Source organism: Chiloscyllium plagiosum, unplaced genomic scaffold (assembly GCF_037043375.1).
Source record: "Chiloscyllium plagiosum isolate Xiang-an unplaced genomic scaffold, Cpla_swu_hap1 HiC_scaffold_47, whole genome shotgun sequence".
Taxonomy (NCBI): domain Eukaryota; kingdom Metazoa; phylum Chordata; class Chondrichthyes; order Orectolobiformes; family Hemiscylliidae; genus Chiloscyllium; species Chiloscyllium plagiosum.
Genome location: NW_028270185.1, coordinates 5,879,140 through 5,905,286, shown reverse-complemented (window position 1 = coordinate 5,905,286; position 26,147 = coordinate 5,879,140). Strand labels below are relative to the sequence as shown.

Sequence of the window (26,147 nt, the reverse complement as noted above, 5' to 3'; positions counted from 1 at the left end):
CAGCATTGACCCTCCGACAGTACGGCATTTCCTCAGCACTGACCCTCCGACAGTGCGGTGCTCCCTCAGCACTGACCCTCTGACAGTGCGGTGCTCCCTCAGCACTGACCCTCCGACAGTGCGGCGCTCCCTCAGCACTGACCCTCCAACAGTGTGGCACTCCCTCAGCACTGAATCTCTGACGGTGCAGCACTCCCTCAGCACTGAGCCACTGACAGTGCGGCACTCCCTCAGCACTGACTCTCTAACGGTACAGCACTCCCTCAATATTGACCCTCCGACAGTGCGGCGCTCACTCAGCACAGACCCTCCGACAGTGCGGCACTCACTCAGCACAGACCCTCCAACAGTGCGGCACTCCCTCAGCACAGACCCTCCGACAGTGCGGCACTCCCTCAGCACAGACCCTCCGACAGTGTGGCACTCCCTCAGCACTGACCCTCTGACAGTGCCCACTCCCTCAGCACTGACCCTCCGACAATGCAGCACTCCCTCAGCACTGACCCTCCGACAGTGCAGCATTCCCTCAGCACTGACCCTCCGACAGTGCGGCATTCCCTCAGCACTGACCCTCTGACAGTGCAGCACTCCCTCAGCACTGACCCTCTGACAGTGTGGCATTCCCTCAGCACTGACCCTCCAACAGTGCAGCACTCCCTCAGTACTGACCCTCTGCCAGTGCGGCATTCCCTCAGCACTGACTCTCCGACAGTGCGGCACTCCCTCAGCACTGACCCTCCGACAGTGCGGCACTCCCTCAGCACTGACCCTCTGCCAGTGCAGCGCTCCCTCAGCACTGACCCTCTGACAGTGCAGCACTCCCTCAGCACTGATCCTCCGACCGTGCGGCGCTCCCGCAGCGCTGATGCTCCAACAATGCGGCAGTCCCTCAGAACTGACCCTCCGACAGTGCAGCACTCCCTCAGCACTGACCCTCTGACAGTGCAGCACTCCCTCAGCATTGACCCTCCGACAGTGCAGCACTCCCTCAGCACTGAGCCACTGACAGTGCGGCACTCCCTCAGCACTGACTCTCTAACGGTACAGCACTCCCTCAATATTGACCCTCCGACAGTGCGGCGCTCACTCAGCACAGACCCTCCGACAGTGCGGCACTCCCTCACCACAGACCCTCCAACAGTGCGGCACTCCCTCAGCACAGTCCCTCCGACAGTGCGGCACTCCCTCAGCACAGACCCTCCGACAGTGTGGCACTCCCTCAGCTCTGACCCTCTGACAGTGCCCACTCCCTCAGCACTGACCCTCCGACAATGCAGCACTCCGTCAGCACTGACCCTCCGACAGTGTGGCACTCCCTCAGCACTGAATCTCTGACGGTGCAGCACTCCCTCAGCACTGAGCCACTGACAGTGCGGCACTCCCTCAGCACTGACCCTCCGACAGTGCGGCTATCTCTCAGCACTGACCCTCCAACAGTGTGGTGCTCCTTTGATGCTGACCCTCCCTCAGTGCAGCACTCCCTCAGTACTGACCCCTCCGACAGTGCAGCATTCCCTCAGCACTGACTCTCCGACAGTGCGGCAATCCATCAGCACTGACCATCCGACAGTGCAGCATTCCCTCAGCACTGACCCTCCGACAATGCAGCACTCCCTCAGCACTGACCCTCTGACAGTGCAGCATTCCCTCAGCACTGACCCTCCGACAGTGCGGCATTCCCTCAGCACTGACCCTCTGACAGTGCAGCACTCCCTCAGCACTGACCCTCTGACAGTGCGGCATTCCCTCAGCACTGACCCTCCAACAGTGCAGCACTCCCTCAGTACTGACCCTCTGCCAGTGCGGCATTCCCTCAGCACTGACTCTCCGACAGTGCGGCACTCCCTCAGCACTTACCCTCCGACAGTGCGGCACTCCCTCAGCACTGACCCTCTGCCAGTGCAGCGCTCCCTCAGCACTGACCCTCTGACAGTGCAGCACTCCCTCAGCACTGATCCTCCGACCGTGCGGCACTCCCTCAGCGCTGAAGTTCCAACAATGCGGCAGTCCCTCAGAACTGACCCTCCGACAGTGCAGCACTCCCTCAGCACTGACCCTCTGACAGTGCAGCACTCCCTCAGCATTGACCCTCCGACAGTGCAGCACTCCCTCAGCACTGAGCCATTGACAGTGCGGCACTCCCTCAGCACTGACTCTCTAACGGTACAGCACTCCCTCAGCATTGACCCTCCAACAGTACGGCATTTCCTCAGCACTGACCCTCCGACAGTGCAGCACTCCCTCAGCACTGACCCTCCGACAGTGCAGCACTCCCTCAGCATTGACCCTCCGACAGTACGGCATTTCCTCAGCACTGACCCTCCGACAGTGCGGCGCTCCCTCAGCACTGACCCTCTGACAGTGCGGTGCTCCCTCAGCACTGACCCTCCGACAGTGCGGCGCTCCCTCAGCACTGACCCTCCGACAGTGTGGCACTCCCTCAGCACTGATCCTCCGACCGTGCGGCGCTCCCTCAGCGCTGATGCTCCAACAGTGCGGCATTCCCTCAGCACTGACTCTCCGACAGTGCGGCACTCCCTCAGCACTGACCCTCCGACAGTGCGGCACTCCCTCAACACTGACCCTCTGACAGTGCGGCACTCCCTCAGCACTGACCCTCTGCCAGTGCAGCGCTCCCTCAGCACTGACCCTCTGACAGTGCAGCACTCCCTCAGCACTGATCCTCCGACCGTGCGGCGCTCCCTCAGCACTGACCCTCCGACAGTGCGGCACTCCCTCAGCACTGACCCTCTGACAGTGCGGCACTCCCTCAGCACTGACCCTCTGCCAGTGCAGCGCTCCCTCAGCACTGACCCTCTGACAGTGCAGCACTCCCTCAGCACTGACCCTCTGACAGTGCGGCACTCCCTCAGCACTGACCCTCCGACAGTGCGGCACTCCCTCAGCACTGACCCTCTGACAGTGCGGCACTCCCTCAGCACTGATCCTCCGACCGTGCGGCGCTCCCTCTGCGCTGATGCTCCAACAATGCGGCAGTCCCTCAGAACTGACCCTCCGACAGTGCAGCACTCCCTCAGCACTGACCCTCTGACAGTACAGCACTCCCTCAGCATTGACCCTCCGACAGTGCAGCACTCCCTCAGCACTGAGCCACTGACAGTGCGGCACTCCCTCAGCACTGACTCTCTAACGGTACAGCACTCCCTCAATATTGACCCTCCGACAGTGCGGCGCTCACTCAGCACAGACCCTCCGACAGTGCGGCACTCCCTCAGCACAGACCCTCCAACAGTGCGGCACTCCCTCAGCACAGACCCTCCGACAGTGCGGCACTCCCTCAGCACAGACCCTCCGATAGTGTGGCACTCCCTCAGCACTGACCCTCTGACAGTGCCCACTCCCTCAGCACTGACCCTCCGACAATGCAGCACTCCGTCAGCACTGACCCTCCGACAGTGTGGCGCTCCCTCAGCACTGAATCTCTGACGGTGCAGCACTCCCTCAGCACTGAGCCACTGACAGTGCGGCTATCTCTCAGCACTGACCCTCCAACAGTGTGGTGCTCCTTTGACGCTGACCCTCCCTCAGTGCAGCACTCCCTCTGTACTGACCCCTCCGACTGTGCAGCATTCCCTCAGCACTGACTCTCCGACAGTGCGGCAATCCATCAGCACTGACCATCCGACAGTGCAGCATTCCCTCAGCACTGACCCTCCGACAGTGCAGCACTCCCTCAGTACTGACCCTCTGCCAGTGCAGCACTCCCTCAGCACTGACCCTCTGACAGTGCAGCACTCCCTCAGCATTGACCCTCCAACAGTACGGCATTTCCTCAGCACTGACCCTCCGACAGTGCAGCACTCCCTCAGCACTGACCCTCTGACAGTGCAGCACTCCCTCAGCATTGACCCTCCGACAGTATGGCATTTCCTCAGCACTGACCCTCCGACAGTGCGGCGCTCCCTCAGCACTGACCCTCTGACAGTGCGGTGCTCCCTCAGCACTGACCTTCCAACAGTGCGGCACTCCCTCTGCACTGATCCTCCGACCGTGCGGCGCTCTCTCAGCGCTGACCCTCCGACAGTGTGGCACTCCCTCAGCACTGAATCTCTGACGGTGCAGCACTCCCTCAGCACTGAGCTACTGACAGTGCGGCACTCCCTCAGCACTGACCCTCCGACAGTGCGGCTATCTCTCAGCAATGACCCTCCAACAGTGTGGTGCTCCTTTGACGCTGACCCTCCCTCAGTGCAGCACTCCCTCTGTACTGACCCCTCCGACTGTGCAGCATTCCCTCAGCACTGACTCTCCGACAGTGCGGCAATCCATCAGCACTGACCATCCGACTGTGCAGCATTCCCTCAGCACTGACCCTCCGACAGTGCGGCATTCCCTCAGCACTGACCCTCTGACAGTGCAGCACTCCCTCAGCACTGACCCTCTGACAGTGCGGCGTTCCCTCAGCACTGACCCTCCGACAGTGCAGCACTCCCTCAGTACTGACCCTCTGCCAGTGCAGCACTCCCTCAGCACTGACCCTCTGACAGTGCAGCACTCCCTCAGCATTGACCCTCCAACAGTACGGCATTTCCTCAGCACTGACCCTCCGACAGTGCAGCACTCCCTCAGCACTGACCCTCTGACAGTGCAGCACTCCCTCAGCATTGACCCTCCGACAGTACGGCATTTCCTCAGCACTGACCCTCCGACAGTGCGGCGCTCCCTCAGCACTGACCCTCTGACTGTGCGGTGCTCCCTCAGCACTGACCCTCCGACAGTGCGGCGCTCCCTCAGCACTGACCCTCCGACAGTGCGGCACTCCCTCAGCACTGATCCTCCGACCGTGCGGCGCTCCCTCAGCGCTGATGCTCCAACAGTGCGGCATTCCCTCAGCACTGACTCTCCGACAGTGCGGCACTCCCTCAGCACTGACCCTCCGACAGTGCGGCACTCCCTCAGCACTGACCCTCTGACAGTGCGGCAGTCCCTCAGCACTGACCCTCTGCCAGTGCAGCGCTCCCTCAGCACTGACCCTCTGACAGTGCAGCACTCCCTCAGCACTGATCCTCTGACAGTGCAGCACTCCCTCAGCATTGACCCTCCGACAGTGTGGCGCTCCCTCAGCAGTGACCCTCCGACAGTGCCCACTCCCTCAGCACTGACCCTCCGACAGTGCGTCTGCTCCCTCAGCACTGACCCTCCGACAGTGTGGCGCTCCCTCAGCACTGACCCTCCGACAGTGTGGCGCTCCCTCAGCACTGACCCTCCGACAGTGTGGCACTCCCTCAGCACTGACCCTCCGACAGTGCCTACTCCCTTAGCACTGACCCTCCGACAGTGCGGCGCTCCCTCAGCGCTGATGCTTCAACAGTGCGGCACTCCCTCAGAACTGACCCTCCGACAGTGCAGCACTCCCTCAGCACTGACTCTCCAACTGTGCGGTTCCCCACTCAGCACTGACCCTCCGACAGTGCGGCGCTCCCTCAGCGCTGATGCTTCAACAGTGCCCGCTCCCTCAGCACTGACCCTCCGATAGTGCGCCTGCTCCCTCAGCACTGACTCTCCGACTGTGCGGTTCCCCACTCAGCACTGACCCTCCGACAGTGCGGTTCGCCACTCAGCACTGACTCTCCGACAGTGCGGCGCTCCCTCAGTACTGACCCTCCGACAGTGCAGCACTCCCTCAGCACTGACCCTCCGATAGTGCGCCTGCTCCCTCAGCACTGACTCTCCGACTGTGCGGTTCCCCACTCAGCACTGACCCTCCGACAGTGCGGTTCGCCACTCAGCACTGACCCTCCGACAGTGCGGCGCTCCCTCAGTACTGACCCTCCGACAGTGCAGCACTCCCTCAGCACTGACCCTCCTACAGTGCGGCACTCCCTTAGCGCTGACCCTCCAACAGTGCGGTGCTCCCTCAGCGCTGACCCTCCAACAGTGCGGCACTACCTCAGCACTGACCCTCCGACAGTGCGGCATTTCCTCAGCACTGATCCTCCGACCGTGCGGCGCTCCCTCAGCGCTGATGCTCCAACAGTGCGGCATTCCCTCAGCACTGACTCTCCGACAGTGCGGCACTCCCTCAGCACTGACCCTCCGACAGTGCGGCACTCCCTCAGTACTGACCCTCTGACAGTGCGGCAGTCCCTCAGCACTGACCCTCTGCCAGTGCAGCGCTCCCTCAGCACTGACCCTCTGACAGTGCAGCACTCCCTCAGCACTGATCCTCTGACAGTGCAGCACTCCCTCAGCATTGACCCTCCGACAGTGTGGCGCTCCCTCAGCACTGACCCTCCGACAGTGCCCACTCCCTCAGCACTGACCCTCCGACAGTGCGTCTGCTCCCTCAGCACTGACCCTCCGACAGTGTGGCGCTCCCTCAGCACTGACCCTCCGACAGTGTGGCGCTCCCTCAGCACTGACCCTCCGACAGTGTGGCGCTCCCTCAGCACTGACCCTCCGACAGTGTGGCACTCCCTCAGCACTGACCCTCCGACAGTGCCTACTCCCTTAGCACTGACCCTCCGACAGTGCGGCGCTCCCTCAGCGCTGATGCTTCAACAGTGCGGCACTCCCTCAGAACTGACCCTCCGACAGTGCAGCACTCCCTCAGCACTGACTCTCCAACTGTGCGGTTCCCCACTCAGCACTGACCCTCCGACAGTGCGGCGCTCCCTCAGCGCTGATGCTTCAACAGTGCCCGTTCCCTCAGCACTGACCCTCCGATAGTGCGCCTGCTCCCTCAGCACTGACCCTCCGACAGTGCGGTTCGCCACTCAGCACTGACTCTCCGACAGTGCGGCGCTCCCTCAGTACTGACCCTCCGACAGTGCAGCACTCCCTCAGCACTGACCCTCCGATAGTGCGCCTGCTCCCTCAGCACTGACTCTCCGACTGTGCGGTTCCCCACTCAGCACTGACCCTCCGACAGTGCGGTTCGCCACTCAGCACTGACCCTCCGACAGTGCGGCGCTCCCTCAGTACTGACCCTCCGACAGTGCAGCACTCCCTCAGCACTGACCCTCCTACAGTGCGGCACTCCCTTAGCGCTGACCCTCCAACAGTGCGGTGCTCCCTCAGCGCTGACCCTCCAACAGTGCGGCACTACCTCAGCACTGACCCTCCGACAGTGCGGCATTTCCTCAGCACTGACCCTCCAGCAGTTCGGCTCTTCCTCGGCGCTGACCCTCCGAAAGTGCGGTGCTCCCTCAACGCTGATGCTACAACAGTCCTGTGTACAGGACAGACGGACATTTTAAAGATTTTTTCATGAGATATGGGTATCACCAGCTGGTGAAGCATCTGTTGCCCATCCCTAGCTGCCCCTTGAGAAGGTGGTGGTGAGTTGTCTCTTTGAAACGCTGTAGTCCATGTGCTGTAGGACAGCCTCCATGCCAGGTATGACTCCAACCAGCAGAGATTTTGATCCCTGATTCCAATTGACTCCAGTTTTGCCAGTGCTCGTCGAATGCAGCCGAGATGTAAGGGGCTGTCCCTGTCATAGAACTTCAAAAGAGCTTTCCAGCCCTTTTTATTCTTCATTCTTTCATACACTATTACCAAAATATCATTTGTGGTCCATCCATAATTGCCCCTGAAGTGAGTAGCTGGCTTGGAGCCATTTCAGAGGGACAGTTAGGAGTGAAAGTCCTTGGTGTAGGAGCCACATGTAGGCCAGACCAGGTAAGGGTGGCAGATTTCCTTCCTTTAGGACATCCGTGAATCAAATGGGTTTTTGTCGCAATATATACCACAAAAAAAAGCTGGAGTCAGTCGGAATCAGGGCAAGCTCCCTGCTGGGTGGAGTCATACCAATGTATTGTGGAGTATGCCAGCGGATGGTTGGGGTTGTTGGAGGTCAGTCATCCCAGCTCCAGGACATCTCTGCAGGAGTTCCTCAGGGTAGTGTCCTAGGCCCAACCCCCTTCAACTGCTCCATCAACGACCTTCCCTCCATCACAAGGTCAGAAGTGGAGATGTTTGCGCAGTGCTCAGCACCTTTCGCGACTCCTCAGATACTGAAGCAGTCCGTGTTCAAATGCAGTAAGAGCTGGGTAACTGTTTATTGTTGCCATCACTGAGACTAGCTAATAGTTACCAATTTAATTTTAATCGACTGATCTGATGGGATTTGAACACCTGACCCTAGAGAATTACCTTTAGCCTTTCCATTACTAGCCCACTAACTGTCCCGTTTTCCTAATTCCCATTTTCCTTATGTGTCCATTATTTAAAATGGGGTAGCGTGGTACCCAATGCCTTTTTTTTTCATCTTTCTCCCATCTCATTTGTCTTCATTTCTGCAGGCTTTCAGGGAGCTAGGTTGGAAGCTCAGAGTTAGAACGAACAGAGTTGTTGTCTCTGGTTTGTTACCCGTGCCACGTGATAGAGATTCGAGGAATAGGGAAAGAGAACACTTAAATGCGTGGCTACAGGGATGGTGCAGGAGGGAGGGATTCCGGTTTTTGGATAACTGGGGTTCTTTCTGGGGACGATGGGACCTCTATAAACAGGATGGTCTACACCTGAACCTGAGGGGCACCAGTATCCTTGGGGGGAGGTTTGCTAGTGCTCTTGGGGGGGGTTTAAACTAACTCTGCAGGGGCATGGGAACCCAGATTGTAGCTTCAGGGTGCAGGGCCTGGAGTGTAGGGAGGTTAGGAACATGGCATCAATTTCCAAGGAGGGTGTCTCTAAACAGGAAAGTGGCTTGAAGTGTGTATACTTCAATGCAAGAAGTATACGAAATAAGGTAGGTGAACTTGCAGCGTGGGTTGGTACCTGGGACTTCGATGTTGTGGCTATTACGGAGACATGGCTAGAACAGGGACAGGATTGGCTGTTGCAGGTTCCAGGATTTAAATGTTTTAGTAGGGTCAGAGGTGGGGGTAAAAGAGGGGGAGGTGTGGCATTGCTTGTCAAAGATAGTATTACAGTGGTGGAAAGGACGATGGATGAGGACTTGCCATCTGAGGTAGTTTGGGCTGAGGTTCGGAATAGGAAAGGTGAGGTCACCCTGTTAGGAGTCTTTTACAGGCCTCCCAATAGTCCTAGAAACGTAGAAGAAAGGATAGGGAAGGTGATTCAGGAGATGAGTGACAGTAATAGGGTGGTGGTTATGGGGGACTTTAACTTTCCTGATATTGATTGGGAAAGCTATAGCTCAAGTTCGTTAGATGGGTCGGTGTTTGTCCAATGTGTGCAGAGAGTTTCCTGACACAATATGTAGACAGGCCAACAAGAGGTGAGGCCATACTGGATTTGGTTCTGGGTAACGAACCAGGCCAGGTGTTAGAATTAGAGGTAGGTGAGCACTTTGGGGATAGTGACCATAATTCGGTGATTTTTACTCTCGTGATGGAGAGGGATAAGTGTGTACTACAGGGCAAGAGTTATAGCTGGGGTCAGGGAAATTATGATGCGGTGAGGCATGACTTAGGATGTGTGGCTTGGAAAAGTAGACTCCAAGGCAAGAGTGTAAATGATATGTGGAGCTTGTTCAAGGAGCAACTATTGAGTGTCTTTGATAATTATGTACCTGTCAGGCAGGGAGGAAAGGGTCGTGCGAGGGAGCCGTGGTTTAATAAGGAATTGGAATCCCTTGTTAAATGGAAGAGGGCGGCCTATCTCAAGATGAGACGTGAAGGTTCAATTGGGGCAATTGAGAGTTATAGGGTAGCCAGGAAGGACCTGAAGAGAGAGCTAAGAGCAGCAAGGAGGGGACATGAAAGGTCCTTAGTCGGTAGGATTAGGGAAAACCCTAAGGCTTTCTATAGGTATGTTAGGAATAAAAGAATGACTAGGGTAGGAATAGGTCCAGTCAAGGATAGTAGTGGGAAGTTGCGTGTGGAGGCGGAAGAGATTGGGGAGACACTGAATGAATACTTTTCTTCAGTATTTACTCAGGAACAGGGCATTGTCGTCGATGTGAATACTGAGTCACAAATAAGTAGAATGGATGGCTTTGAGGTATGTAGAGAAGAGGTGTTGGAAATCCTGGAAAAGGTGAAAATAGATAAGTCCCCTGGGCCTGATGGCATTTATCCTAGGATTCTCTGGGAAGCAAGGGAGGAGATTGCAGAGCCATTGGCCTTGATTTTTATGTCCTCTTTGTCTACAGGAGTAGTGCCAGAAGACTGGAGGATAGCAAATGTGGTTCCCTTGTTCAAAAAGGGGAGTAGGGATAACCCTAGTAACTATAGGCCGGTGAGTCTCACTTCTGTTGTGGGCAAAGTCTTAGAGAGAATTGTAAGGGATAGGATTTATGCACATCTGGATAGGAATAATGTGATCAAGGATAGTCAGCATGGTTTTGTGAAGGGCAGGTCGTGCCTCACAAACCTTATTGAATTCTTTGAAAAGGTGACGAAGGAGGTTGATGAGGGGAAAGCGGTAGATGTGGTATATATGGATTTTAGTAAGGCGTTTGATAAGGTTCCCCATGGTAGGCTACTGCAGAAAATACGGAGATATGGCATTGAGGGTGAGTTGGAGGTTTGGATTAGGAATTGGCTGGATGGAAGAAGACAGAGGGTAGTAGTTGATGGCAAAGTTTCTTCATGGAGTGCAGTCACTAGCGGTGTTCCGCAAGGATCTGTTTTGGGACCATTGCTGTTTGTCATTTTTATAAATGACCTGGAAGAGGGGTTAGAAGGTTGGGTGAGCAAGTTTGCGGATGATACGAAAGTCGGAGGAGTTGTTGACAGTGAGGAAGGATGTGGCAGGTTACAGCAGGATATAGAGAAGCTGCAGAGCTGGGCAGAAAGGTGGCAAATGGAATTCAATGTAGCTAAATGTGAGGTGATTCACTTTGGGAAGAATAACAAAAAGATGGGGTACTGGGCTAATGGTCGGATACTTGGTAGTGTGGATGAGCAGAGGGATCTTGGTGTCCATGTACACAGATCTCTGAAAGTTGCCACCCAGGTAAATAGTGCGGTGAGGAAGGCATATGGCGTACTGGCTTTTATTGGTAGAGGAATTGAGTTCCGGAGTCCTGAGGTCATGATGCAGTTGTATAAAACTCTGGTGCGGCCGCATCTGGAATATTGTGTGCAGTTTTGGTCGCCATACTATAGGAAGGATGTGGAGGCACTGGAACGGGTGCAGAGGAGGTTTACCAGGATGTTGCCTGGTATGGAAGGAAGATCGTATGAGGATAGACTGAGACACTTGGGTCTGTGTTCATTAGAGAAAAGAAGGTTTAGGGGTGACTTGATTGAGGTGTACAAGATGATTAGGGGGTTAGATAGGGTTGACAGTGTGAACCTTTTCCCGCGTATGGAGTCGGGTATTACAAGGGGGCATAGCTTTAAATTAAGGGGGGGTAGATATAGGACTGAAGCTAGGGGTAGGTTCTTCACTCAGCGAGTCGTAAGTTCATGGAATGCCCTGCCAGCAGCAGTGGTGGACTCTCCCTCTTTATGGGCATTTAAGCGGGCATTGGATAGGTATATGGAGGATAGTGGGTTAGTATAGGTTAGGTGGGCTTGGATCGGCGCAACATCGAGGGCCAAAGGGCCTGTACTGCGCTGTATTCTTCTATGTTCTATGTTCTAAGTCACCTTATTTCTAACCTCTTTCAAGGTCAGAACGTCCAGTGGTTTGTTCTGGCAGCTTTTCGTCAATCCTGGCCTCTTTCTGTTCGCTACTTAGGGGACGACACCATGCAAGAACGTAAGACACAGAGCAGGTGGAGGGGCTCCCTCACACCTGCTCCATCTTCTACTACAGTCTGACTAATCCACCTCCTCTCCATCTTCCTGCCCTGGCCCCTTATCTCCCCATTCCCTTTGAGCCCCTGAACTGTCTCATGCTCTATCTTGGTTGTCATAGAGTAATACAGCATGGAAACAGGCCCTTCGGCCCAAACTGTCCTCAATGCTAGCACTTCTCTCTCTGCAGCTGAGAATTCTGAAGAAACGTCTTCCTTTGAGTGAAGACATTTCTCTTCATTTCAGTCCAAAATTATCCTTAGACTGTGTCACCCACTCGTGTAGGAACTACAGCCAAGGGGCTTAATAAGCTCTTAACATCCGTCAAACCCTCTGCATGGAATATTCTGGAACTGGCTCATGTAACTAGTCATAAATCAGGTAGGGAGTTCAGAAAGATGTCTTTACCCCGGGAGCAATTAAGTGGAGCTCACTCCCATGCTGGCTGGTTATTGGAGTCCCTTTATGACTGATGTGGAGGCCACTCGGTCCATTGAGCCAATGCCCGCACTCCCTGAATCAATCCAGTCACTCCCATTGTCCGTCAAGGGCCAGACTGATTCCACCTGAATTTAGTCATTGTCTCCAACTCTGCTGTCCGCGTGGGCAGAAAGTTCTAGATCATTACGGTTCACACTCATAAGTAAAAATCACACTCATGGGGAGGCTAGAGAAATTCCCGAGGGTGAACGCAAGACAGAGGTTCACTTGCAGCATCGATTAATAATCTTTTCCTCTATTTGTTCACGGGGCATGTCACTGGCTGTATCAACATTTACTGTCCATCCCTAATTCCCCAGAGGGATTCACAGGATGTGGCTGGGCCCAGCATTTATTGCCCCGTCCCTAATTGCCCCTGGAGAAGGTGGGAGTGAGCTGCCTTCTTGAGCTGCTGCAGACCGTGTGCTGTGGGTGGACCTGCAATGCCCGTAGGGAGGGAATTCCAGGATTTGGATCCAGCAACACTGATATATTTCCAAGTCAGGATGGTGAGTGGAGGGGAACTTGCAGGGGGTGGTGTTCCCATGTATCTGCTGCCCTTGTCCTTCTTGATGGAAGTGGTCATGGGTTTGGAATGTGCTGCCTGAGGATCTTTGGTGAGTTTCTGCAGTGCACCTTGTAGACGGTACACACTGCTGCTACTGAGCGTTGGTGGGGGAGGGAGTGGGTGTTTGTGGATGTGGGGCCGATCAAGCTGGGGCTGCTTTGTCCTGAATGGTGTCAAGTTTCTTGAGTGTTGTTGGAGCTGCCCCCATCCAGGGCAAGTGGGGAGTATTCCCTCACACTCCTGACTTGTGCCTTGTCGATGATGGACAGACTTTGGGGAGTCATAAAGTCATAAAGTCATACAGATGTACAGCACGGAAACAGACCCTTCGGTCCAATTCATCCATGCCGACCAGATATCCTAAATTAATCGAGTCCCATTTGCCAGCATTTGGCCCATATTCCCCTAAACCCTTTCTATTCATATCCCCACCCAGATGCCTTTTAAATGTTGTAATTGTACCAGCCTCCACCATTTCCTCTGGCAGCTCATTCCATACACACACCACCCTCTGAGTGAAAATGTTGCCCCTGAGGTCACATTTATATCTTTCCCCTCTCACCCTAAACCTATGCCCTCTAGTTCTGGACTCCCCCGCCGAGGGAAAAGACTTTGTCTGTTTTCCCTATCCATGCCCCTCATGATTTTATAAACCTCGATAAGGTCACCCCTCAGCCTCCGACGCTCCGGGGAAAACAGCTCCAGCCTGTTCAACCTCTCCCTGTAGCTCAATCCCTCCAACCCTGGCTACATCCTTGTAAATCTTTTCTGAGTGACTCGCTGCAGGATTCCCAGCCTCTGACCTCCTTTTGTAGCCACTGTCTTTATATGGCAGCTTTAGTTGAGCTTCTGGTCAATGGTTCCCCACCCAGGATGGTGGTAATGGAGGACTCAGTGATGGTTACACCACTGAATGTCGAGGGGCAGTGGTTAGATTGTCTCGTATTGGTGATGGTCACAGCCTGGCATTTGTGTGGCGCAAATGTTACTTGCCACGTGTCAACACAAGCCTGGATATTGTCCAGATATTGTTGCATTTGAACGTGGACTGCTTCAGTATCTGAGGAGTCGCGAATGGTGCTGAAACGCTGTGTAGTCATCGGCGAACATCCCCCTCTTCTGACCTTATGATGGAGGGAAGGTCATTGATGAAGCAGCTGAAGATGTTAGATCCGACTGGGGAAGGACAGCAGATTGACTTGCCTAAAGGACATTAGTGAACGAGATAGAGTTTTATGACAGAAGATTTTAAAAACTGCAGGCGATCTGAAACAGAAATTCTGAAGAAGGGTCACTGGACTCGGAATGTTAACTCTGTTTCTCTCTCTCCACAGAAGCTGCCAGACCTGTTGAGTTTCTCCAGCAATTTCTGCTTTATGGGATTTATTATAATAGGTTCACTTTGTCCCTAGAGGTTTAATTCCATCGTTGGACTGAACTCAAATTTCATCATTTGCCATGTCTCAGAATAAAAAGCTGCGATGCTGGAAATCCGAAACAGAAACAGAAATTGCTGGAGAAACTCAGCAGGTCTGTCAGCAACTTTGGAGAGACGAAGCAGAGTTAGTGTTTCGGGATCCAGTTCTAAAGGAAACATTAACTCTGCTTCGTCTCTCCAAAGTTGCTGCCAGAACTGCTGAGTTTCTCCAGCAATTTCTGTTTTTGCCTCTCTCGCCCACTAGACGGGGCATTACCCACTAGGCCAGTGCCTTCGTACCCCTGGGTTGGGTGGGGTGTGGGGACTTGGTGACGTGCGCTGACCCTCGGCCCTGCTCTTTCAGGTGACGCCCGTGGAAGGAAGCACACTCTATCGATCGACATGTCCAGAGAGCAGCGGGAGGCGAGGTCCAGTGGATGTTCCAGGGTGACCTGTAAGTTCTTTGGTGAGGTTTGAAGAGGGAGGGAGTTGCAGGACACTCCAGCGAGCCCACTTGTAGCTAAATCAAACTGGGGAACGTTGCCATGGATACTGACAGTCACTTAGAGTTATACATCATGGAAACAGACCCTTTGGTCCAACTCGTCCATGCCGACCAGACATCTTAAACTAATCTAGTCCCATTTTCCTGCGCTTGGCCCATATCCCTCTAAATCTTTCCTATCCATGTACATGTCCAAATGTGTTTTAAATGTTGCAATTGTACCAGCCTCCACCACTTCCTCTGGCAGCTCGTTCCATACACGCACCACCATACACGCGAGAAAACATTGCCCCTTAGATCCCTTTTATATCTTTCCCCTCTCACCCTAAACCTATGCCCGCTCGTTCTGGATTCTCCCCACCCCAGGGAGAGTCTATTCACCCTATCCACGCCCCTCATGATTTTATAAACCTCTATAAGGTCACCCCTCAGCCTCGCACATGCACTTTGTGTATTTACGTGGACTGAGTTGAGAGAAGGGTCTGTTTCCCACCCTGTCTGACTCTCCATGTAGCTCCCTGTGTTCAGACTGGCTGCCACCCTTCCTTGTGTTAAAACAGAAAGTAGCAATAGCCTAAGTGATTGGTGAAATGTATTTTAGTGATGTGTGTTGAAGTTTAAGATCACGGGGGAGAAAGTGCCTCTCCATGCTGTTGTTTGCACATCTGGGTAATTAGTCTCTGCCACCACTTCCTCCTGAGGATTCACATGATCTGATTCTGTGCAATGCAATTCTGTGTAATTCTATCTGACATCCTTTTCTGATGACGCACGGCTCACTGGAGACTGTTTTCAATCAGCGTCTTGTCCACAGATTGACCTTTGATGGTTTGCGCCTATTTACTGTAATCGGTCCGAAGAATAGGGATGGCATGCTCTCCCAAGGAACTCAGTGCGTGGACTGTGGCTGATTCAGGAGGCTATAAGGCCTCCCTTCTTATCCCTGGTCTGTCTGCATTTAGGTCACCAGGAGGATAAAGGGAATTTGGCAAACGTTTCCCGAAATAATCCTTTGTGTCAGGGACGGGAAAGAAGCACTTGAGATCCCGGTCACATTCTCAGTGGGAGCTGCTGCTACTGTTTGTGTGAGAGAGTCCGAGAGGGGACAGGCCAAGACCGGCTGGGATTTCTGCTCCTGAGCGCTGCCTCGTAACCCAAGCTTGTGACTTGCTTTGGAAAATTCACATCGGCAATAGGAGCCATCGAGAAGGAGATTTAGGGTCGTTGACCAAATCAGAAAGGCAGACGCGGGGAGGAGTGTTTTTGATCAGTGAGTGGTGAGGATTCCAGAGTGTCCCACCCTAAAAGCACGGTGTCTCAATGGTTGGAGTCAAGATTAGAGTGGTGCTGGAAAAGCAGAGCAGGTCAGGCAGCATCGGGAATTCCTGATGAAGAGCTTTTGCCCGAAACGTCAATTCTCCTGCTCCTCGGATGCTGCCCGACCTGCTGTGCTTTTCCAACGCCACTCTAATCTTGACTCTAACCTGCAGCACCCACATCCACCTGGCTCAATGGTTAGCACTGCCCCATAGTGCTGGGGACCTAGGTTTGATTCCACCCTCGGGTGACTGACTGTCTGTGTAGAGTTTGCATGTTCTCTCCATGTCTGTGTGGGTTTCCTCCCAAAGATGTGACGGTTAGGTGGGTTGGCTGTGCTAAATTTACCAGAGCGTGCAGGTTTGGGTGGGTTGGCTGTGCTAAATTTACCAGAGCGTGCAGGTTTGGGTGGGTTGGCTGTGGGCAATGCAGGGTGACATTGTAGGAGGCCGAGTCTTTTGAGATACTCTTTTGAGGTACTGTCTGGACTGAATGGTCTGTTCCCACACTGTAAGGATTCGATGATTCTTTAAAAAGAAAGTGCAGGGAAGGCAAGTTCAAATGACCCTTCCGAGAGAGAGAATTGGATTGCTATCGGAAAAGGAACAGGATGCAGAGATATGGGAAGTAAGAGGGAAAATGCCACCTGGTAAATTGCTCATACTCGGAGTCAGCCCAGGCATAATGGGCTGAATGGCCTCCTGTGTGACAGCAGTTCTGTGAATTGGGTTCAGCTGTAGTGCCTTCCAGAGTTAAAAGCCGACACAATCAGGTTCATAAGGAAGGACAGTGGTTTGGATCAGACCATGTTCAGTGCAATATTGTAGCGAGGATGAACTTTTGGATAGGGTAAAGGCAGAGAAAAATGCCCATGAAAGTAACTCACAACACAGTCTACCTCCAGTCTCCAGCATGGCAATCTGTGTTCGTCAAATGCTTCCCATTATAATTGTTCCCATTACAAATTCCCACCTATGTGTGTCTAATGAGGATTGCCAACCTAAACCTGTAATTACAACCTCTTAGCAAGAGGAGGCACTGTAACACCAGCTGGAAGAGGACCAGTTGTTCTTACATGAGTAATTTCCATTCCCAAATGTGGACAGAGGAGTTTATTCATTTCAAAATGAGGATGAATTTTCAACATGAGAATCAAGCCTGCTCATTGTTTGGGAGTTGGGGTTGGTTTCCCCATCCCCCCACCACAGCTCTCTATTTCCACCACAGTCAGACTTGACTTCCTGGGGGTAAAACAAGGCGACCTTGAGTCCAATTGCCGTTCCCCTCAAATCCGTGTAAGTGAGCTGACAACACTGGGCACTATTGCCCCAGTTAAACTCCCCCTGTCTCACTGCTGCAGCCTCACAAAGCAGCAACGGGTTTCAGTTATAGTTATCTGGCTTGGTCTAATTAGCCCCTCTCTTCCCTCCTCCCTAAACTACACTCACACTCTCACACACACGGACACATACTCATAGACATATACACACTCACGCACACACTCACACACACAGACACATACTCATAGACACACACACACACACACACACACTCACACACACAGACACAGACACATACTCATAGACATCTACACACTCATGCACACACTCACACGCACACACACACACTCTCACACAGACACATACTCATAGACATACACACACACACACAGACACATACTCATAGACATATACACACACAGACAGAGACAACACACACACATACTCATAGACATATACACACACACACACACACTGATACATACTCATAGGCATATACACACAGACACATACTCATAGACATATATACACACAGACACACACACAGACACATACTCATAGACACACACACACACTCACATACAGACACATATTCATAGACATATACACACACACAGACACAGTCACATACTCATTGACACACACACACAGACCCATACTCAGACATATACACACACACATACTCAGACATATACACACATACTCTCACACACATACAACAGACACATAGATACATACTCAGACATATATACACACACACAGACACAAAATACACACAGACACAGACACAAACACATACACACAACCACACATTACACACATACTGATAGACACACAAACATACAGACACAATATACACACAGACACACATATACACACAGACATAATATACATACAGACACACACACAGACATACACAGAGACACACATACCATCGACACAAGCATATACACACACAGACATAATACACGAACACACAGACACACAGACATAGACACATACACATATACAGACACATACACCAAAACACAGACACACACACACACATACAGACACAATATACCAATATACAGACACACACACACGGACACACACATACAGACACAATACACCAACACACACACACGCGTACAGACACAATGCACCAACACACAGACGCACACACAGACACATACACACATACAGACACAATACACCAACACACAGACACACACAGATAAATACACACATACAGACACAATACACCAACACATAGACACACACAGACACAGACGCACACACACACATACAGACACAATACACCAACACACAGACACACATACACACATACAGACACAATGCACCAACACACAGACACACACACACACAGACATACACAGAGACACACAGAGACACACATATGAATAGACACAAACACATACACACGCACAGACATAATACACCAACACACAGACACGCCCACAGACAGGCACAATACACCGACAGACAGATAGACACACACACACACACTGACGGACTCTCTCCCACTGACACAAAACCCCAGTCTATTGGAAGGTTAGACTTGGAGCAATACCTTGCTGAGGTCAACAAACTTCTGTGGTACAGTGGAAATGTCCTGCCTCTGAGCCAGCAAGCCCCCTGCTCCAGAGGTACACAAAAACATCTCTCAAACAGTTGGTTAGAAAATGTGCCTAATAACAATGTCCTTTGGTCAGCAATCTTGAATGTGCTCAGAAGTGGCAGTGTTGCCTCTCTCTCAGTCGATTATAAAATGACAGATGACTGTGAGCGAGGTCACAGTAGATTTAATAGTTTTAATATTTTACTGTCTCGCCTGGATTTCTCGTTGTCATATATCCTGCCTCTAAACACTGATACACATGTATCTCCTGTCTCCGAATTCACCCCAAAGGTCCAATTCATTCAGCGCTGCCAGACTCTGTTTGGGTCCCAGTCTGACAACACCTCCCTTGTAAAATCCTCACTCTTGTCTTTCAAATCGCTCTGTAGCCTTGTCTCCCTCCCCACCTTAGCTCCCTGAGCCCTCTCCCCCCCCCTCCGATTCTGGCCTTCGAAGCCTCCTCTGATTTTAATCACTGCACCATTACCTTCATCAGCCTAGGCTCCTAACTCTGGGATTCCCTCCCTAAGCCTTCCACCTTACAGACACTTTTCAAAGTCGACATCTTTGACCAAGCGTTTGGGTGCCTGTCCCAGTATCTCCTTCCATGGCACACTGTCAAGTTTTCATAGAGTCAGAGAGATGTACAGCACGGAAACAGACCCTTCGGTCCAACCCGTCCATGCCGACTAGATGTCCTAACCTAATCTAATCCCATTTGCCAGCACTTGGCCCATATCCCTCCAAACCCTTCCTATTCATATACCCATCCAGATGCCTTTTAAATGTTGTAATTGTACCAGCCTCCACCACTTCCTCTGGCAGCTCATTCCATACACGGACCACCCTCTGTGTGAAAAAGTTGCCCCTTAGGTCCCTTTTATATCTTTTCTGTCTCACTCTAAGCCTATGCTCTGTAGTTTTAGACTCCCCCACTCTGGGGAAAAGACCTTGTCTGTTCACCCTATTCATGCCCCTCATGATTTTATAAACCTCTATGAGGTCTCCCCTCAGCCTCCAACACTCCAGGGAAAACAGCCCCAGTCTCTTCACACTCTCCCTCTAGCTCAAACCCTCCAGCCCGGCAACATCCTTGTAAATGTATTCTGTACCTTTTCACATTTAACAACATCCACCCTGTAGCAGGGAGCCCAGAATTGAATGCTGCAGTGGCTTGACCAATGTCCTATACAGCCACAACATGATATCTCACTGACCAATAAAGGCAAGTATACCAAAGACACTCTTCACTGTCCTGTCTACCTGCGACTCCACTTTCAAGGAACTATGAGCCTGAACTCTTGGTTCGGCAACGCTCCCCAGGACTTTACCATCAAGTGCGTAGGTCCTGCCCTGACTTACCTTTTCAAAATGTAACACCTCACATCTATTTCCATCTGCCACTCCTCAGCCCATTGGCCCATCTGATGAACGTCCCCATTGTGCTCTGAGGTTATCTCCTTGGCTGTCCAAGAATGTTGGTATAATCAAAAATCTTACAAACCACACCTCCTGCGTGCACATCCGAATCATTGACATAAATGATTGACAGCGTTGCTCTGACGTGGCTTGGGAGTGGCTCAAAGACACCATCCAAATGCACGTCGCAGTCAATGTCCACAGCCCAGTATTCAGACTGCATCCCCCCCCCCCCCCCTCAGGGGTTTCAGATAAACCTGCAGATAAACCACTACTTTCCCGTTTGGGAAAGGGGGATACAAAAGGAGCTATTCGAGGTTGGGGTTTGCTGAAGTCAGTGCATTAGAACCTCGATTATCCAAATGATTGATTATCTGAACGATCGATTGTCCGAACGAAACAGTATTTTATTCAGATAATCGATCGTTCAGATAACCAGAGACAAGCGGTAATTTATGAGTGCCAATTATTCGAACATTTCCTGGTTATCCAGCAATGCACGCCATAATGCTGTTTACCCCATAACCAAATGCTGAGTTACCTAATGCCATTTTTACAGGACCTTGAGATCTTGTTCCGATAATCCAAAATTCAGATAATTGATGTTCCGATAATCGAGGTTCTACTGTAGATGTGGAGCTGGAAGAGCACAGCAGGTCTGACAGCATCCGAGGAGCAGGAATGTCAACGTTTCAGCTGGCAGTGTTGACTCTCCTGCCCCTCGGATGCTGTCTGACCTGTTGTATTCTTCCAGCTCCACATCTATTGACTCTCACTCCCGGCATCTGCAGCCCAGAAACCCCAGGATAGTTTTCAGGACCTGCGGTGGAGTGATGGGAATCGGGGTGAGATCTCCATGGCTCCAGAAGTAGGGAGAGAGAGAGAGGTGAGGAGGCATGGAGAGATTGGAAAGCAGAGGCTGAGAATGGATGGGGGTGTCATTTGGAATGAGTGACAAATGATGGAATGAGCTGCCAGAGGAAGTGGTGGAGGCTGGTACAACATTTAAAAGGCATCTGGATGGGTACATGAATAGGAAGGGTTTGGAGGGATATGGGCCAAGTGCTGGCAAATGGGACTAGGTTGGGTTGGGATATCTGGTCGGCATGGACGGGTTGGACCGAAGGGTCTGTTTCCACGCTGTGCATTTCTCTGACTCTATTTCGGGTCTTTGAGTGACCACATTTGCAAAATAAAAAGCTCTTCGCTGGCTGTGAGATGCTTTGGGATGTTCTGAGATTCAGACAGGTGCAGTTTTTTTTTTGTATTTTTACAAACACTAACAGCTTCGGTGACAAATACATCACCAAATGTTGGGACAGGTGGGCTATGGAGGGATAGAGTCTGTGTCATTGCTGTCGTGGACACATCGACAGGACTCCTGCTCGCTCCCCTGCTGTCTTTTGTTCTGCTTCAAGTACCCAGCGCCAAGTGGCATCTGGAGAAGCAGGCACGTGCAATAACACAGAAACCCCTTGCGGTGTCACGGAGATTTGCAGTTGGCTGGGGACTGCACTTTTCAGCACCTGTTCTCTCTTTTTTTTCTGTCCACAGATTGTTTCAGAACCGAATGGAGACTTTTTAAAAAATTTGTATTTATTCATTCAAGGGATGGGTTTAGATTAAGAATCAACATTGCTCTGGGTCTGGAGTTACATGTACACCAGACCAGGTAAGGATGGCAACTTCCCCGCCCCTCAAGGACATTTATGAACCAGATGGCGACTTGCTTTTTCACAACTGACTCACGGTTATCATTAGACTCTTAATTCCAAATTGTTTTCTTTTTAAATCGATTTCAAAGTTTACCATCTACCGTGGTGGGATTTGAACCCAGGTCCCCACAGCATTGCCTGGGTCTCTGGATTAATATTCCTGATGAAGGGCTTTTGCCCAAAACATTGATTCTCCTGCTCCTCGGATGTTGCCTGACCTGCTGTGCTTTTCCAGCACCACACTCTCGACTCTCTGGATTAATAGTCTAGGTTAGAGTGTTGCTGGAAAAGCAGGTCAGGCAGCATCCAAGGAGCAGGAGAATCGACGTTTCGGACCAGAGTCCTTCATCGGGAATGAGGCTGGGAGCCTCAGGATAAATGGGAGGGGGTGGGGTTGGGGGGAAGGTAGCTGAGAGTGCAATAGATGAATGGAGGTGGGGGTAAAGGTGATAGGTCAGAGAGGAGGGTGGAGTGGATGGGTGGGAAAGAAGATTGACAGGTGGGACAGGTCATGAGGACGGTGCTGAGCTGGAAGGTTGGAACTGGGATAAGGTGGGGGGGGAGGGGAAATGAGGAAACTGGTGAAGTCAGACCTGCTGAGTTTCTCCAGCAATCTCCAAATGTGAGTTGAATTAAGATACAGGTCAGCCATGACCTTGTTGGCAGGCGGTACAGACCTGGTGAAGTCCACATTGATGCCCTGGGGTTGGAGGGTTCCGAGGCAGAAGATGAGGCGTTCTTCCTCCAGGCGTCAGGTGGTGAGGGAGTGGCGATGGAGGAGGCCCACGACCTGCATGTCCTCGGCAGAGTGGGAGGGGGAGTTGAAATGTTCGGCCACGGGGAGGTGGGGTTGATTGGTGCGGGTTACCACCATACCATCACCTCCCCCCCAAGCCAGCATTTATTGTCAACCACAATGCTGTGGGTCTGGAGTCACATATAGGCCAGGCCAGGTGCAGATTTCACTTCCTTACAATGACATTAGCAAATCAGTCAGGTTTTTAACACAATTGACAGTGATGCCAACAGCTCAGTTTTTTTTTAGATTCCAGATTTTCATTAAACTTTACCATTATGGGCTGTACAATGGCTCAGTGGTTAGCACTGCTGCCTCACAGTGCCAGGGACCCGGGTTCGATTCCAGCCTCGGGTGACTGTCTGTGTGGAGTTTACACATTCTCCCTCTGTCTGCATGTGCTTCCTCCGGGTGCTCCGGTTTCCTCCCACAGTCCAAAGATGTGCAGGTTAAGGTGGAATGGCCGTGCTAAATTACCCCATAGTGTCCAGGGACGTGCAGGCCAGGTGGGTTAGCCATGGGAGATGCAGGGATAGGGTAGTGGGATGCTCTTCGGTGGGTCGGTGTGGACTTGATGGGCCGAATGGCCTGCTTCCACATTGCAGGGATCCTATGATTTGCCGCTGTGGGATTCGAACTCACAACCTCAGAACATTAAGCTGAGTTTCTGGAGCGCCTGTCCAGTGACGTTACCATCACCTCCCACATCACATTTACATCACTCAGAGAAGGTTTAGGAGACAAATACCTGTATTGGATTGGTTGGGAAAGGTTAGACAGGCTGGGTTTACATCCACTGGAGTGCAGAAAAACACAGGAAGAGGAGACATGTCAGATCCTGAGGGGACTTGACTGGGGGCAGGGGGTGGAGAGGCTGTCTCCTCTTATGGGAGAATTTAGGAGTGACGATGGTGCAGAGGGAGGCCACCATTTCAAAATTAGGGTTCGCCCATTTATCACAGAAGTGTGAAAGGGATGGTATGTCTTTAGAACTCACTTGTCTCAAGACGCAATAAAATCATAGAGTCATACAGCACGGAAACAGACCCTTCGGTCCAACCTAGTCCATGCTGACCAGATACCCTAAATTAATCTAGTCCCATTGCCAGCACTTGGCCCATATCCCTCTAAACCTTTCCTAGTCATATACCCATCCAGATGCCTTTTAAATGTTGTAATTGTGTCAGTCTCCACCACTTCCTCTGGCAGCTCATTCCATACACGTACCACTGTGTGAAAATGTTACCTCTTAGGTGCTTTTTAAATCTTTCCCTTCTCACCCTAAACCTATGCCCCCCCCCAGTTTCAGACTCCCCCTTCCCTGGGGAAAAGACCTTGTCTGTTCACCCTATCCATTCCCCTCACGATTTTATAAACCTCTATAAGGTCATCCCTCAGCCTCCAACGTTCCAGGGAAAATAACCCCAGTCTACTTAGTGTCTCCCTATAGCCCATACCCTCCAACCCTGGCAACATCCTTGTAAATCATTTCTGAATCCTTTCAAGTTTCACAACATCCTTCCTACAGCAGGGAGACCAGAATTGCACACAGTATTCCAAAAGTGCCCTAACCAATGTCCTGTACAGCCACAGCGTGACCTCCCAACTCCTGTACTCAATACTCTGACCAATAAAGGGGAACATACCAAACGCTGCCTTCACTGTGTTTTTGAGCTCAGATCCTCTTGCAATGAAAGTGAACATACCTTCAGAATTGCTTGCTACATCTGCCTGTCTGCTTTCGCTAACTGGTGCACACAAACATCCTAGATCCCGTTGTACATCCACATTTCTAAATACATCACAGTTTAAATATTGCTCTTGCCATCTGATTATCACTCCAAGTGAAGAACGTCACATTTATTCGCAGTGTGCTGCATCTGCCATGTGTCTGCCCACTCACTCGACTTGAAGTCTTTTCACATCCCCTTCACAGCGTTCTCTGCCATCAGCCAACTTGGGAAACATTGCTGTCGATTCCCCCAATTGGGTCATTTATATATCTCATGGATAGCCAGTGCCCAAGCCCGGATTCTTGCAGTTCGCCTCTGGAATCATAGAATCGCTGCAGTGTGGAAGCGGCCATTCGGCCCATTAAACATCCCATCCACTTACCTTACTCCTGCAATTCCTGTGGCTAATCCGCATAACCTACACTTCCCTGTGACAATTTCCCAGGGCCAATCCTCCCTCACCTGCCCATCCGTGGACTGTGGGAGGAAACCCGCACAGACACGGGGAGAATGTGTAAACTCCACCCAGACAGTCACCCGAGGCTGGAATCGAACCGGGGTCCCTGGCGCTGTGAGGCAGCAGTGCTAACCACCTAGCCACCGTGCCACCCCCGTGTCACAGCCTGCCATACAGAGGAAGACACATTTATTCTCATTCTATTCCTGTCTGTCAACTGATTCTTAATCCATGCCAATACATACAAAGAACAATACAGCACAGGAACAGGTCCTTTGGCCCTCCAACCCTTCCATACCGCAACTGTCTTCATTTACAGGCGCCATATGCCTCTATTCCCTCCCTATTCCTGTATCTGTCCAGGTGCTTCTTGAATGCTGCTATTGTGTCTGCTTCCACCACCTCCTCTGGCAGCGTGTTCCAGGCACTCACCACCCTTCGTGTAAAACACTTAGCTCCTTGCACCTTTAACCTGTGTCCCCTGGTAATTGATCTCTCCACCCTGGGGGAAAAGCCTCATACTTTCCATCCTATCCATGCCATTCACAATCTTATAAATGTCTAATAGGTCAACCCTCAACCTCCTGCAATCCAGTGAGAATAAACGCAGTCTATCCAACCTTTCCTGACAGCCAAAATCCTTCAAACCAGGCAACATCCCGGTAAACCTTTTCTGTACCCTCTCCAAAGCATCCACATCCTTCTGCTGGTGTGGTGACCAAAACTGTACACAATATTACCCACTAATCCCACGTGCTTTCATTTTGCCCACTGACTCTTATGAGGGATTTTATCAAAAACTGCCTGAAGATCCAAATACACTGGTTCTCCCTTGCAGTTGTCTTTTTTGTTGGAATAAATCCCATCTGGTTCACCAATGTGCTGTCAGGAAGGAAATTCCTTCTGACCTGTGTGTGACTCCAGACCCGCAGCATTGTCGTCCCCTTGACGGTGCCCATATCCCATGAAAGGTTGTAGAAACAGCCCAGTGAGTTCAGACACTGTCGTTTCCAACTGACCTTCTAGGATAGAGTAAAGAGTTTGCGTTTATGTCATTGGCTGGGCCAACACTTATTGCCCGTCCCTAATTGCCCCTTGAGAAGGTGGGGATGAGCTGCTGCTTGATCCGCTGCAGTCCATGTGCTGTGGGTTGACCCACAATGC

The 26,147-nt window shown here is 51.8% G+C and overlaps 1 protein-coding gene across 1 annotated transcript in view; it reads left to right on the top strand.

The window, feature by feature from the left end:
• numbl (NUMB like endocytic adaptor protein) overlaps positions 1 to 26,147 on the top strand; it is a 130,345-nt gene that overhangs the window by 7,104 nt on the left and 97,094 nt on the right. Inside the window, exon 3 of the mRNA XM_087983866.1 lies at positions 14,505 to 14,594. Coding sequence (XP_087839992.1) covers positions 14,505 to 14,594 — 90 coding nt within the window. The remainder of the gene's footprint in view (positions 1 to 14,504; positions 14,595 to 26,147) is intronic.